The sequence below is a fragment of the Gasterosteus aculeatus genome, chromosome 2 (assembly GCF_964276395.1).
Source record: "Gasterosteus aculeatus chromosome 2, fGasAcu3.hap1.1, whole genome shotgun sequence".
NCBI classification, from domain to species: Eukaryota; Metazoa; Chordata; class Actinopteri; order Perciformes; family Gasterosteidae; genus Gasterosteus; species Gasterosteus aculeatus.
In genome coordinates, this window is record NC_135689.1 from 12534937 (window position 1) to 12550930 (window position 15994).

The 15994-nt window shown below is 42.9% G+C and overlaps 1 protein-coding gene across 18 annotated transcripts in view; it reads left to right on the forward strand.

Annotated features, from left to right (window-relative positions):
- The window catches only part of kif1b (kinesin family member 1B), a 49897-nt gene that overhangs the window by 8063 nt on the left and 25840 nt on the right, over nucleotides 1-15994 (forward strand). For 4 of the 18 annotated variants that reach the window (XM_078083516.1, XM_078083523.1, XM_078083517.1 and 1 more), the window contains exons 3-20: nucleotides 6453-6529; nucleotides 6639-6818; nucleotides 7199-7267; nucleotides 7650-7828; nucleotides 8347-8458; nucleotides 8946-9023; nucleotides 9114-9179; nucleotides 9352-9375; nucleotides 9753-9828; nucleotides 10344-10422; nucleotides 10536-10678; nucleotides 11075-11116; nucleotides 11542-11613; nucleotides 12651-12862; nucleotides 13650-13729; nucleotides 14222-14297; nucleotides 15320-15399; nucleotides 15815-15921. In XM_078083516.1, the coding sequence (XP_077939642.1) occupies nucleotides 6453-6529; nucleotides 6639-6818; nucleotides 7199-7267; nucleotides 7650-7828; nucleotides 8347-8458; nucleotides 8946-9023; nucleotides 9114-9179; nucleotides 9352-9375; nucleotides 9753-9828; nucleotides 10344-10422; nucleotides 10536-10678; nucleotides 11075-11116; nucleotides 11542-11613; nucleotides 12651-12862; nucleotides 13650-13729; nucleotides 14222-14297; nucleotides 15320-15399; nucleotides 15815-15921 (1752 nt within the window). The remainder of the gene's footprint in view (nucleotides 1-6452; nucleotides 6530-6638; nucleotides 6819-7198; nucleotides 7268-7649; nucleotides 7829-8346; nucleotides 8459-8945; nucleotides 9024-9113; nucleotides 9180-9351; nucleotides 9376-9752; nucleotides 9829-10343; nucleotides 10423-10535; nucleotides 10679-11074; nucleotides 11117-11541; nucleotides 11614-12650; nucleotides 12863-13649; nucleotides 13730-14221; nucleotides 14298-15319; nucleotides 15400-15814; nucleotides 15922-15994) is intronic. The other 14 variants (XM_040194280.2, XM_078083521.1, XM_078083525.1 and 11 more) reach the window with 7 other exon arrangements.

Below are 15994 nucleotides of genomic sequence, written 5' to 3' on the forward strand. Positions count from 1 at the left end.
ACACTGCCCGGATCAGAGCTCTATGTGGTTTTAAGACACACTTTCATCATGTTTTAAGATTTAAAACAATTATTAAACTGTTTTGAATGGACATTATAATGCACAGGGGCTTTTGCCCCTCAAGGAATTTAATATTTATAGACTAACCCACTTTTAATATTTCAAAGCATTCCCGGTTCTAGTTAAGTCTCAGAATGTTGGAATCAAGTTTTATTACTGTTGTACTCTATTTTTATTGTTGTCCTGTGGCATCTTTATCATGCGAGTACTATTAATTCAGTTTTTCAGTTGAGCTGAAGAAATTTGAGAAATGTTCCACATTTACGTTAATACGTTAAGTGCTATTCTTAGACGGTAACATTTCCATGACACAGGAGGTGTTTGGAAAGCCCCTGATCTTTTGCCTGCGCACCTTCAAGGAGGAGAAAATATCCTTCGTGGACCCGATCCATGGGAGTCATTGCCTCTTGGAGCTGTGAAAACAGCTGAAAACCCTGAGCGAAGATCCTGTGTCATTTTGTTAATGTTAGCATCGAGGTGACAACAATAAATATGATCATTAAACACATTGGCAGATGTGTCCTCCCAGACCTTGGTTAGAAAACACCAGCCACTACATAAAAGCCATTGGCATGTCATTTGAACATTACAGCTCTTAATTTCATACCACTGGGTGCGTGTTGGGGGTTCGGGCCCTGTGTCATTACCTGAGAGGCTCCCCCTCTCTTTGTTGTGTGTGTGTGTGTGTGTGTTCAGCTTCTGAATGGAGTCCTGCTGGCTTAGCACGTTTCCTGTCTGGTAGCTTCCAGAAGCTTCTCTTTAGTCCGCGTGAGCAGCTAATATCAAAAGGCACTCGCGGCTCGAGCTAGCCCTCGGTGTCGCGGGGTTCGGAGCAGTTTACGATTTGCCGACGAGCTCGGCGGAAAGGTTGAGCGGCTGAACTCTGTCCATTCCTTCCTGTCACTGACGGTCCGTCGGCATGCAAAGCGCTAGCTGCCATCTGCTGCTGTATAAATAGACGGTAGTCGGAGCAGGAACAGCTGGCACACAGGACGCCACCTTTTCCCTCTGCTTTCTAGCCAGAAAGGCCTCCCCACCCAGAGCCATTTAAATGGAGTTCCTTTCTCACTTCCTGGAATAAAGGCACATAAAAAAATGTTTTTTTCAATTATGAAGAGCGCATTTGTTTAAATGCACTAGGCCTATTATTTAAAAAATGACTGAAGTTTTTAGATCTCTGGTTTTCAGATATAATGAAATAACGCAATTGGTTTGGGTGAGGACAGTAAGAATTGATCTTAAAATTATTTTTTTTCCAATTCCATTATTTTGACTTAAGTCCCTTTGCAACAGAAATAGTGACTGTTTTATTATTTCTATCTGTGGGGATCACATGTAGGGGGTAAGGCATTGTGTTAGAGGGGACGGGGAACCTAAAGCCTTGTCATAACACATTACCTAATGTGTTTTGTGGGCTCTTTTAAAAATTGTAATACCCTGCATTCAGTGCATTGTTCTGGGGTCTTCCTGTGCTTTCTTTCCTCCCCCTCTCCATGAAAACAAAAATGACGTGCTTAGCCTTTGTTTGTAGGAACTCAATGCCTTCTATGGCAAATTTGCTCTGGTGTAGTGGAGAGAAATGGAATTGCTAATGCAAGAGCCTATCATTGAAAGATAGTTGCATTTTGTCTGTCTGAGTGGATGATGGAGATTTTGGTGTGACGGGTCACATCTTCTGGTTCGGAAAGTTCCAGGGTTCTTTTGGCAGGAGTACTTTGCAGAGGAGTATTACATTGCTGTTAAGACATTTTCCTTTTTAATTAAAGCCTGCAAGGCATCGCCCTGACCAGACCGTATCCAGGGGGGGTAATCAAGATACCACATGTTTGTTTCTGTTTTGGAGATGTTGTAGGTCCAGTGTTGTGGCTGCGGCAAGCTCAGCTGTTTGTCAAATGAGCGCCTCGGTGCTCCGACGCTACTTTTAGCCCCCCGGCTTTGAGCTGCTTCCAGTGACAACTCTGTCACCTGTGCTGCAGCCCTGGCAACCGAGCCATCACACACTCGCTTCCAAAGACACAGGACACAACACGCAGAGCGTCTCTGAGGCCACGTCAGAATGCAGCCCATCTAGTCTTAGTCTGACTACACTGAACAACCATATTCGCATTGCTGTGGCAGCGCTCAAGCCATCAGCTCATGTCAACTGGCGCTGTGCTTCACCGCTCATGCGCCAACCGTGACCCAGGTGCACATTTATAATTTATGGATGCAACAAACGAGAGCAGTGATGGTATTGAGTTCTCTCTAAGTGGCAATTGGATAGAGCACCCCAAAGGTTAGGCCTCATTTGGGTGTGTACCCTTATGTGTGCACTGATTTAAGTGATCCCGGCTAAGGTTGCTTTGGTGCTGCGGATGTGAACAGTAAGGTTTTGGTGGAATGCGTCTGTAATCCTGTGAGTGAACAAAATGAATGAACAGAAGTGAGCTGTTACGTCACACTGCTGACCATATGCACACAAGCCCCAGGGATGCTATTAAAATGTCCGTCACGCAGACATTTCTGTGTAGATGTTATTTTGCAGAATGCCTGGGCTCTCCTGGAAACTCATCCATTGGTTTTGTTTGATACCCAAGTGTTTATTTCTCCTTCCTGCGATCACGGAGAGACATTGACCAGCTCAAACGTACAGCTATCTGGTCCTTGGGGGGTTACAGGAGGAGAAAGGCAGTTAGTTCAACCATTTTAGACACCGTTCGCCTCGTAGTCTCAGGTGAATGGGTCTAGCTTTTAGTCCCCATCTGGTGTGCGGAGACCTCCTAACAACCTAATTACTGAGGGGTGTTATTGCTTTCCCGTCCAGATTATAGGCCCCATGTTGAACAATGGAGCACAAAATGTCTGCTGGCTGCAACCAGCTGAGGGATGTTCTTTAGATGGCAGGATGTGGTTAGTTAACTCGGGTTTCCACCCTGCCTTGAAATGGAAGGCTCCTGTGGAGTGCCAGCATCACATCAGTCCTGTGATTTGTGGAAGTGGAACTGAAAAGGTGGAGCTTTGGAATTTAGGACAAAAAAAAACAAAACATGCCCTCGTGTGGCATCTGCATAATCTTTCCCCACTGAATCTTTCTATCTTCTAACACGTAGATTTGCACGACAACCCTTTGTTATTGACTGTTAATGTTGTTCAATGGACTGATGGTGACTGAGGAAGGATAAAACATTCCTTTTTATATGTCTCTCTATAACCAATAGATGATTAGAATCTCAATAATATTGGTTTTCTCCCCATGGACCTTCGTTTGAGGTGTACCTGGTATTTAGGCGGCAGCCAATCAATGTGTTCTTTCTGTGCTGCCAAAAGTAGTGCCTTGGGTTTTGTAAATAAAAGTTGTTGTTTTTTATTCACTATAATATGCATGTTGTTAAATGCTCCATTTACAAACTAGTTGTTTCTGTAATTCCTTGTGGTCTGACATGGTACGTAGCGTAATGTCTGAGTTAGAAATCCTAAAGCTTTTCACATTTTGCATGTTGTAGTATTTTTTAAAGTATTGAGTCCTGTATTTGGAAACGAGTGTATTTGACCTTAAAACCTGCATTTTTGTAGATGTACATTGTTTGTTTCTACGGAGCAGTTATCAGGATTGGTCGGGGCGAAAGAAAACGGAACATAATGTGCCACATCCTCCCCTTGTGTGCCAAGTTGAGGTTGTTATGGCAACCAGATTTTGGTCCTATACCTGTTGCCATGGTTGAGAAAGACGGAGTAGTGATGATGATTATACAGCAGCAGAATATACCCGCCTTTTAAAGTCATGCAAGTGACTCTGATGGGAATATTTGCTAGAAATGGTACACAGAGGGATTCCTCGTTGACGTTCTAAAGGGAAAGTGTATAAAGGGAACAGAGTGGCTGATATACTCCTAAGTAGGGGAGTTATGTCGGAAGATAGGGAGTCCTCCTTTTGGATTAACTCAATGTTCGATTGCGGGGATACAATTCACTTTATCCTGTTTCAATCTTCAACATTGAACAGTTTGACTGATGTACAACACCAAATCGTGGCGTATACCACGAGAGGCAATCGGTCATTCTTTAATACGAGTAATCAGAAATTAGAATGCTCACACATGTAACCCCTTTGCCAGCCCTAATACATCAATGCCTTCAACACATTTATAGACTCTTACGTGTGAGAGTGTGACGCACTAGCAGCATCACATGGGGGAAGCAGCTATCTGTTCTGAAAGCAATGAAGTGGGCAATCCAGTGAGACGTCCACATGCCACGTCATGAGCATGATGCACCTTCAGGATTTGAGCAGTCGCCCACTAGCTACTCCCATGCAGCTTAGCTGTGCTTGGATACACGTTTACACCACCACATCCACCCTGTTCTCTGGTGAGAGCCCATGAACAAAGAGCGAAAGTGACAGAATCAGGTACTAGAAAACTCACATCTAATTTCTTGTCTTGCTGGTACACAGCTGTGATTCCCAGTAAGACAGTCAGTTTGCGGACCAGTCCTGGGCATCCATCCCGCTGTCCGCAAACTGTCCGCTCTCTCATCATCTTTTTAAAAACATTCTTTATCGCTGGATTCGTCTGACACTGAATGAGTCTGAATTTGACTCTCTTCATTAATAGCCACTGGTGATCCAGGAAAGGGGAATAGGTGCTGTGGAAACTTACATCAACCTTCATTTCCCAGTGTACTAGCTCCAATTTCCCATTGGTGACAGGTCAAAGGTGCAATTGGGTTTTATTTAGCGAACTGTTTGCTGTATCCTCTTGCAGTGCCCAATATGGAAGCTACTGCCGTGCATTTGCACCATAACCTTTTGCAAAATAGTTGGGATTGGTTGGGAAATGGTTTTACCTGTGCTAGGTCGTAGCTACCTGGGTTTCCGTGCAGTGAGTGAGTGGAAGCTGCTATAACCATCCCATATTTAGCATGCAGCAGTTCTGAGGACACGCTGTGCTTTTCTGTCAGCATGTGAGCTGTGGAGGGTGATATACAATCCCTGTCTCTCCCCATCTCCTGCATTATTGATAAGTGTGCTGAAACCCTCTCCACACGAGGTCCTCTGCCTCACCGTGATGCCCTCTGCCTGGGACGTCTTAATGCAAAAGCCTCTCAAGCACCCTCATGTCGAGGACCCAGACCTGGCTTCAAATTGCCACTTGCGAAGCACCAAATTGGCATTAAACAAAGCTGATTGCTCATTTGTGGTCCACACTGAGATTTGCCTAGAAATGGCAAAAAACAAGAAGCTTTCCTGGCGGTGGAGGTGTGCGTGTGTCTGTAGCCTAAGTGACCTCTACACTGGCCCCTGATGCAAGGCAACTCTAGTCAATACCAGTTCACTTTGATTTAAGACAAGGCTATGAGGCATACTTCTCTACCAATATCCTACATCAAATTTCATAATGTCCTTTTCTCTCAGTCACATTTCCAGTGCGTGTGTGGGAGTGTGGAAAGCCTGAACACAAGTCCCAGGGGTCCTAGCAAGCGTGGTTGAGAGGGATGACATGCCAGGCATGGCTGCAGATTCTTCCTCATTAAGAAATGTCTGTGTGGCCATAGGGACCGGCAGGGTAGAGCAGAAATACTGTGTCATCGGGTCGGCTGCAGATACAACAGGTGCAGGTGGTTCAATGAGAACAGGCTCCATGCGTCATTTGAACTCTGCATATCATGATGCATATCCATGCATATCATGAGTAAAGACACGGATTACAGATGGCGTGTTTTCGTAAAGGTTGACAAAAAGAGTTGCAAAAAAGCTTTCTATCTTATCACCGGTCACTACTCAGTTCTAAATCTATAGCTGTTGAGGCTCTGATTGAAGAACCTAATCTTTTAAAGATGGACCCATTATTTGCCAACCGGATTATAATAAATTGTATGTGAACGGTACATTTGAAACTTAAGATGTTTTTTCGAGAAGGAAAAAAGAGTCTAAATAATCCCTTTAACTGAAGGATGGGAATTTGGTAAGATTTATTTTTAAGCAACTTTTTTTTATTCAAACAACCGTCCTCACTGGTCTTGAATTAGATGAAGCAAAATGAAAAGCACGATAAATGTGCCAGAACACAAAAAGAAAAACTGAAATGTATTAGATTCAAGGCTTGAACTAGAAAGAAACTCATTCATTAGACACAAAGGCAAAAGGCTTGCAAATAGGCAACAAGGCCATGACACAAACTTGTGTTTCAACGCCCGGTTGGTTCAAGATTACCTGCAAGATTACCATTTCATTATTATTATTTAAATGACTGCAAATAATCAATGTTTGCTCAATACGTAACAGTGGTTTAAAGGTTTGAATCAAACTTTTTCCAGTGACTCAACAGACTACGAATCCTAAATTGATTAACTTAATGGAGGCCTTCCGAAGATCACATTAAAACCACATTACTCATTTTCTTCTTTCCCTACAGCTATTCTCAACCCCAAAGCCCCGAAGGAACCAGCAAAGACCTTTAGTTTTGATTACTCCTACTGGTCACACACTACGGTGAGTTTGTGCGTAGTTTAGTGTTGCGTCCGGTTGGAAACAACATTTTTAAAAACTAAATATAAAGGTGTATGTATATTTATGTTGAAATACTCTGTCTTTCCCACAGCCGGAAGATCCCTGCTTTGCGTCACAGAACCTTGTGTTCAATGACATTGGCAAGGAGATGCTGGCACATGCGTTCGAGGGCTACAATGTCTGCATCTTTGCTTACGGCCAGACGGGATCTGGCAAATCCTACACCATGATGGGCAAGCAGGAGGAGGGGCAGGAAGGAATCATCCCCATGGTTTGTTCTACAATGCCTCTTTCTGATTTTAGTGATGGGACTTTGCCCACTTTGTCCACCACAGAAATGCAAACCGGGTGCTTTACATTTCTGCTTTCTTTGTTTCTGAATATCTTTCCCTGCTCATCATCCCTCTTATACTTCAAGCCAACTGTTTCTCACATTGTAACATCCAACTTTGATTCATTCCAACAATAATTCTATAATGTACTGTAATGATTTGAAGTTTCACATGCTGATTCTCTCCCTCTCTTTTCTAATGTTTAGTTACTAAATGTGGTTTCCTTGACATAATAAATAAGTTGTTAGTATTTGTTTCTATTCATCCTTCCTTTCACCTCCCGACATGCTGTTAATTTTCTTCTTTCTCTGCCGCTCAGCTCTGTGAAGATCTGTTTGAGAAAATCGATGACGTCAGCAACAAAGAGGAGCTCTCCTACTCCGTGGAGGTGAGTCTCAGTATGGTTTTTCATCTGCAACCCCTGTTTTCAGCCTCTGCCTTGTCACTTGACTCTAATAAACCATTGCTAGCCTTCTCAGTATATCTGGTCATGGTCAGAAATCCCTTCAATGCTAGGATCCTTTAGCACATTGCTTTATAAGATTTAGTTGAATTGTACTCTTTCTTAAAAGTGTACAACTGTGAGATGTCTCGCAACAGTAAATTATCATGATGTTGATGAACAAGTAGACCATCAGAATGTTGTGAGGATGTAAATTGTACCTACATTATTTGCAGTATAAAACTTCATATGCCGCTTAATTTGACTGACTTTAGGTGCTGCCGTGCATTATGACATCTTAACTACCAATACTTTTGACTCTTTCTAGGTCAGTTACATGGAGATCTACTGTGAGCGAGTGCGAGATTTGCTAAATCCTAAGAACAAAGGGAACTTACGAGTGCGAGAACATCCGCTACTGGGTCCCTACGTAGAAGACCTGTCCAAGCTGGCTGTCACATCCTACACAGACATTGCTGACCTAATGGATGCCGGCAACAAGGCTAGGTGAGCCAAGCCCTGGGACCATGGGAGGGCGGGTGATGTGCTCTGATGATGCCCCGAAGAAGTATTTAATTAAGGCTGCAAATTGTTGGCAAGATAACGATAAGATGGAACCACAAAATGTTCTTATAATATTGAAATATCGATGGCTTTATGAGTCAGCGTCTAGGAACAGCCAAACGCTAAAGTTCGGAATGTGTGCGTGTGCCGGGCTCCTGTGGGGAGGAGTGAACCCTGCCTTAATCTTCCTGTGCCGACTCGGAGGGCTTATTTCTGGAACATGGCGTGAAAAATCCGTACCTCCCCTGTGACTGTCCCTCTGACTGTATTTGGTGTATTCTCCTCCGCCATACCTCCATAATGCTTTAGACTCAATTCACCCTAAAAATGGGTAACACTGAGGGATGACAGCTCCTTTTAATATCCAAGACCATGAATTTTGCTATTAAAAAAGAAACACGTTGCATCCGGGTTGTTGTTTTTTTCATTTTCTCACAATAACCCGATGTGCTCACCTACAGAACTGTGGCTGCCACCAACATGAATGAGACCAGCAGTAGGTCCCATGCTGTTTTTACCATCGTCTTCACACAGAAGAAACATGACAGCGAGACCGACATCTCCACGGAAAAGGTCAGACGAGATTTGAGAGACTGATATCAACTTTTCATGACTAACTTGTTTAACTCTGATACAGCGCTGAATGCAGTACGTGTTTCTATACTAGTGTTCAGGCCATTTATTTAGTTTGCTCCTTATGATTTCAGCTAAGATGTCTCCTATGGCCCCTCAGTTGGTGTTGATCGCCATTTTAGGACTTGTAGCATTTCCTCTGACAGACAAAGACCACTGTGTTGTTCTAAACACAATGCCCATTGTGTTTAGACACCACCAGATTTGAATGCCTGGTTGCGTCACACTTGATGGTAATGTTTGCATAATTAGAATGATACAAAAAATATATTTTGACTACATAATAACTAATAATAACTTTTATATTGTTGTCTGTTCTGTTATTTTTTTTTCCAGGAATATTCTCATCCCCGCTCTGTTTCTTAACATTCTAATGTATATTATTCATAAGCTTGATGCATCTAAAATATATTTGCTCCCTATTCAGGTCAGCAAAATCAGTCTGGTAGACTTGGCAGGGAGTGAACGAGCAGATTCCACTGGAGCTACAGGCACCAGGCTAAAGGTAAGACTCCTACTGTCACAGACAGCATTAGCAAGCAGCTGACCAGCATTACCTTGATGCCTCCTTAATAACAAACATCTATGGTTGCAGGAAGGAGCAAACATCAACAAATCTCTCACCACGTTAGGAAAGGTTATCTCTGCCTTGGCTGAAGTGGTGAGTGTTTTATCTCTTTCTTCCTGTCTGTTTGCTGCTTTTCCTTCTTTTTCAGACTTTTCTCTTACCCTCGAAAACGTGTCCCTGTCCTCTCAAGGAATGCATGTTTTTAGTCTCATATGCTGTAATGTCTGCCATTTTCTTTCTCTTTCTCTTGTTCTAATGCTTGCAGACTCAGGATAACTGTACAAGCAAGGTAAACCCTTTTAACAGCTCAACCACTAACCTCTTGAATCCCCTCATGAGGCAGATGTGACATCCTCTTCCTGTGTGCTGAAGCTGTAGCTAAATGCTTTGTCGCCATCATTTTCTTATTGTTATGATCTTAGTCTTGTCAAAAGCTGTGCTTTTAGCCCTCACAAGCAGTACAACCTACATTCCTTGCAGCAGAGCAAAAGCTAAACCAATCAGGGTTCTGTTCATTTCACTCGACCTCTTCTCTCTAACACATGAGGTGTTTGTCATGGTGCATCGTAATACGGTCTTAATGGCCAAGACTAATTTTCAGTTTTAAAACGGACATCTTGCATTACTTTTATTTTTCCTTACTCGCTTCATTTGTGTCTCCTGCAGAGCAAGAAGAAGAAGAAGACTGACTTCATCCCGTACAGAGACTCTGTTCTGACATGGCTGCTAAGGGAGAACCTAGGTATCAACATTAATATCTCCTGCTTAATATCTTTTACCGGTGGAATTTAGATCAATAGACTGTGCTGCAAAATCCTTATTCCTGGACAGCAAATAAAATGTAACCATCTGTGTCCTGTAAGATGAGGGGGGAAAAACACAAGCTAGTGTACATTGCTCTCTGCCAATTTAAGAAGAACACTGTCAGCAGACTGTAATTCAAGCTAACTAGCTAACAAGCACCTCCATCAGCACTCTGTTAAGTGTACCTTTAATCTTAGCATGCATGACCCAAGGAGTACTTTGCAGCTTAGTCTTAAGCACACCACATTTTTGTATTCATGAAATTAGTATCCATCTAATTTTTCCTGATGTTTTTGTCCATGCCGCACACTGCAGTGGAAATCATCGTGTGGTGCTTTAAAAAAATGAATCTAATACTAGTATATCTTGTCTTGGTCTAGAGACTGTGTTTGGAAAGTGGCCTTTTACCCACATTGTTGCATAGTTAACTTTACTTTACTTTACTGATATCAGGTGGAAACTCGAGAACAGCCATGGTAGCCGCCCTCAGTCCTGCAGATATCAACTATGATGAAACTCTCAGCACGCTCCGGTAAGGTTCCAATCTAGGACCTAAATAATAATAGGAATTCCAGTTAATTGTATAATTATTTTTGCATTTAATTGTTTATTATATATTAAGTTTATCACTATTCAAATTTATAGCTATGCTGACCGAGCAAAGAACATCAAATGCAATGCTGTCATCAATGAGGATCCCAACAACAAGCTGGTGCGCGACCTGAAGGATGAAGTGGCTAGATTGAAGGAGCTTCTCCGTGCTCAGGGCCTGGGAGACATCCTAGACAGTGAGTTTAACGCTATCCCCACTGGCCTTACTTGCAGCCACACCGCTTCTACCCCCCCCCCGGGGTCTGCCACACGCTGGTGACATGTTCTTTCTACTTTACTGTCTCGTTTCTTTCAATCATCCAACTTTGTCTTCATCACTGTGCCTGAATTCCTGCCTAGTACATGACTAAAAGCACTTATAACAGCTTTTAAAACTTGCCATGAGACCACATTGGATTATTATGCCTCCTTGCTATAAAGTAGATTTGATCATGCTAAATGACATGGCACTTAACTAGTCATCCTACGCCATTACCGCTCATCTAGCTCACTAAGAAATGTCTGTAACCTCTTCGTCCCCATCTACTTGTGTTGACCTCTGACCCTTCTCATCTTTTCCTGCTTCCTCTCAGTTGATCCTATGGGAGATGATTGCCCAGGAAGTGGAATAAAATGTGTGTATATGTGTGGTAGTCATGACTTGTCCACCTTATTAATACTAGCTAATGTTGCTTATCCCCCTATTAACTGCATATCTAATCCGCTACCAGCTTTGCATGTAAATGCTAAAAGAGCAAAAGCCTGATCGAAGCAGACTCAGAAAGGCCGGGCTTCTGTAGATGTGCTCATCTGGCGAGGGCTAGCATGCCACTAGCTTAGCATGCGCTGTGCGCCAATGGTGGCGCCCAAGCAGCTTTTCACTGGCTCCAATCCAACTATATCGCAGCTTACTTTTAGAAACTTTTTAGGATAGCTCGTCTGTCTTGTCCACCCTGCAGGCGCCCACACCATTTCATTACCATATCTGTCTTTGATTCACTTTCTGAAAGCTCTTTTGTGTGATCTTTCTGCTTTCTTGCTTACCAACCGTCCGCTGCAGGTGACAACGCTCAGCTTTTTAGAATGGCTATTCTCAGTTCGCAAACTGAGGCTCAGAGCTACAGATGGGAAGGTGCATGATTTAAAATTTTCTATGTAGCAGAGTGGAACTCTATGTGTATAGTTGACTAGCACGATGTGTTATGATTCATTTTTATTAGTAATAGTTAGTTTGCTAGTGTGCTGTATTCTCAGACATCCCTTCCCTTTTAAAGCTGATAATGCTAATGTTTTTACCAGACTTCCTGAGCAAAAGCAGGCTTTCACTTTTCCACGTGTGCAGAATAAGAACATACATGTTGTTGCTAGTTGTGTAGCTCAGTATACATCCCTATTTTTATTGAAGAGGAAAAGCCTATATTGCCAGTGTCAACTCAAATGTCAGCACCACCCAAACCATCAAAACTTAGTTAGTTGAATTAAGCTCCGGAAGGCCCAGTCTGTAGTCCTTGAGAGGTCCTAGGCCATTATATCAGCCGAGTAATCTTCTCCTCGTAATTCGGCTCCTCTATGGTGGATTTGTGAGTGCACGTTGAAACCAACTTCTCAACTGCAGGCTGAACTTGTATGCATTTGTCTGTCTCCTCTCTAGATCCTCTTAAAGTCTCCCATCCTGTAATAGATACACTGATAGCAGTTTTCATTAAGTGTGTTCTTATGCAAAACAAAGGGACATCATCCTGTCACTCAAAATTGTACGGTCTAGATATTAAGTGCACAGAGTTCATTGCACTCTAATTCTTGCCAACATAAAAAAAAGCCTTCTGGAATCTCTTAAGTGAATAAAACCAATAATTGCAAATGTATTTGCTCTGGGAGTTGAAGAAATGTTACAAGCAGACTGTTGCAAACCACCTGGATGAAAACTGCTTAGCTCTCTAGTTGACCATCATGCGTGGTGTTTGTCTTAATCCCTTGACGAAAAACGTGTGTCTTACATTGGTCTTCCCCTCCCCTTTGTCTTCTCTCTCCCCATCTTTTTCTCTCTTATTTGGCACCTCCATTTTATGTATTTAATCCCCCTATCCCATTACTACCCTACCCTGGGCCTATTCTGCCTCTCTCTCTCTCTCTCTCTCTCTCTCTCTCTCTCTCCTGCTGTTGGCTCAGACCTCAAAGACATTCAGAACAATAAGAATAGATACTTGATAGCCTCAGAGAACCAACGCCCTGGCCATTTCTCCACAGCCCCCATTGGTTCCCTGACAGCCTCACCATCGTCTGGCTCACTGTGTAACCAAGGGGGCCTTCAGTCGGTCACCAGCATCCAGGAGCGCATCATGTCCACCCCTGGAGGAGAGGAGGCCATTGAAAGACTCAAGGTAAATCTGGCCTGTATATAAGGGAGCAGTCAAATCACACCTACGTTTTGTTTTTAACAAAGAAGGGGTCCACGGCTATCTCCCACCAGGCTACTTAGAACTCCTCATCTCTGCATTTATCAATATCTCAGTTATTGAATATGATATAGAAAATATTCACCAAACATGATTAAAACACACTTGTAATTATTGATACAAAGATGCCTCAGTAGAATGAGTCCTGTAGAATTTACACGTCCACAGTAAATATCTGTTAATTGGTGAACTTCAAACTAATTTACAATAACACCTTCACATTGTAATATTTGAGTAAATTACATGTTGGTGTGATAATGTCAACATGGCTGTGGTTTAGTTTTAGCCCACACATGGCCTTTATTTACCATGTTAGCCTGTGAGTCTTCTCTCACGCTCGCAGTAGACCTCTCACTCATTTGATAAGGGAGCATAAGAATTTAAACAAGCAACCAAGAGGAGCTGCAGTTTCCATGGCAACCACAGTGCCCAGTCTTGTCTGTCATCCAATGACGTCAAGCACCAACGCAGATAAGGATGATATTCGACTAAAATAGATCCAGCTTTATGGGCTTTTAAAAGCCAAACGCTCATTAATGAGGCACATAGTATTCACATTCTTTGATCCTCAAAAGTATCCAATAAAAGTCGTCATCATTGTCAGTATTTCCCAATACAGCAATTCATTATGAACCTAAACAAAGATCTGGTATAATAGAAGAACTCTCTTGAAACCACTGTTGTTTTTGTTATACTTACCTCTTGTGTTCAGGAATCAGAAAAGATAATTGCCGAGCTCAATGAAACCTGGGAAGAGAAACTGCGAAAGACGGAGGCCATTCGCATGGAGAGGTCGGTACTGGATTTCCCACCTGTATCTCTCAAGAGGAGAGATGTGTGTGTGTGTGTGTGTTACACGTGTCATCCACCCGTCTTTCAATTCGTCTGTGTCCTGTCAGTGCTACACCCCCCCACCCAATAGCTTTGTCTGTCTTTTCACCCTGTGGTATGTCTCTTCTTTCACCTATCGCTCTCATTTCCTCTGCACTCATTCTGTCTTTTTCCCTTCCCTTCTCTGCTCTCACACTCCGCTGCACAAACACCCCGCTCACACTCTTGTCTTCCCTTTTATCCACTCATCAGTGGCCGCCGACATCAACCATGTCTGTCCGTTGATGGTGCCACTCTCTGCCTGTTGCCATTCCACAGATCACTTACTGTTGCACACCATCACTTCTCTTCTTTGTTATAAAGCAGAGGCTCTTTAAATAGATCTGAAGAGTATGGGCTTCTCTCTATGTTCTCTGTTCATTCCTGAGCCTACAAATGTTTTTCCTTCACTAGGGAGGCCTTGCTTGCAGAGATGGGTGTGGCAATCCGTGAAGATGGAGGAACTTTGGGGGTCTTTTCTCCTAAAAAGGTACAAAAGACATGATCACCAAGGACAGGCGTTGATGGAGAATTTGCTCATCATGACCTCCTCACTTCTGTTCCCCTTTGATTTATCTCATGTGCTCATTTCATCATTCTGTCTGTCTTTCCACGCTGTTACTCTCTTCTTTCACATAATCAGCTTAGCCATACAAGCCCATTTGATGACCAGCTTGAAACCAAGAAGGTTTGTTAAATTGAATTGGAAAACAAAGAGCCTTCCCTCCAGCAGATCAAGTAGTGATTTTCAACATAAATGTGCTTATTTCTGTAGGCAGAATTCCCCCATAATTTTGCACATGTTTACACAGACCAGTTGAATAATGGATTGTCTTTGAATATGGCCCTTGCTTTTGAGTAGATTGTTAAAACGCTTCCCTTAGAACTCAGTGCATTCCCTTCACTCTCTGCACGTCTTCAGCACCTTCTAGTAGATAATGTGCTGTGTGGCCGCAACATAGAGGCCGGCTGACTTGTCTGTACAGGCTTCTGAAAAGAGGCTCGCTAGTGATGGGAAGATTACAAAGTCGTCACTAGATCATACATTCCATCTTTTAGGATGTTTAGATCACCCCTCCTCTACTGCTGATTATGCTGGTGTGTTTTTTAGGTTTTCCTTCCTCCATTCATTCATTTTTTTTTCTTTCTCCTTTCACTCACTGCCGCTCAATGGTTTAGCATTTCGCTGAGAAGCCTTGTGATCTATATGCAGACTTTAACGGGGTGTTTTCCCCCAAAAAGGTTGGTGGTTTGACGGCGTAGCTGCTAGTAGCTGTAGTGATGCTGTGATTCATCTAGACTCTAGAGGTGTCGGCACTGTGTCAATGAAACCAGTTCTGGCTGTTTGGGTTCATGTACTGCTAACCACGCATCACTGAGAGGTCATCAGCGATGACACTATGCCAATTGCTCACTTGATTCAAGTTCTATTATTGACATGTACTTGATGCAAGTAGAAACCCTATAAATGTTTTAGCAGCAAACTGTTGACCTTTTATGTTTCACCTGTAGACTCCACACCTGGTTAACCTGAATGAGGATCCGCTCATGTCAGAGTGTCTGCTCTACTACATCAAAGACGGAATTACAAGGTAACCGAAACCTGAATGATGACACTGAAATGCTTCAGAGGATATGTAAAGGTTCTGAATTTCTTCCAGACAGTATCTCGGTAGCGTCTGAACAGCTACGCTGAACGCTTTTCTTTCTTAACATCAAAAGATGGAAAATGAAATTCAGAGTCACAGAAAGCTTTAAATGACAAAAGGTTGGCTGTCTAAAGTTACGTTCTTGCCCAGTTTCCTTTTTGCCCACTCTGTAGTATACCCATGTTGAGTATTTGGCCTCCAGGGAACAATAATAGCTGACGAAAGAACGTATAGTGCTTGAGAAGTGGTGTCTTCCAAAAGTATGGCTTAAAGATTTCATCCAACTTCTGCCTGTGACTTTTTGACAAAATGGCCGCTGATGGTCACTCTCTCAAAATGGCCTCTCTGAATTTTTCAGGGTGGGTCAGGCTGATGCTGAAAGACGACAAGACATCGTTTTAAGCGGTGCTCATATCAGGGAAGAACACTGCATCTTCCGCAGCGAGAGGAATGCCAATGGAAATGGTGAGGCACCATAATAAGTTTCCCTTCTTCCGTTTGCCTTCGCTTACGTCTATTCGAGTACTGGGATTGTTTT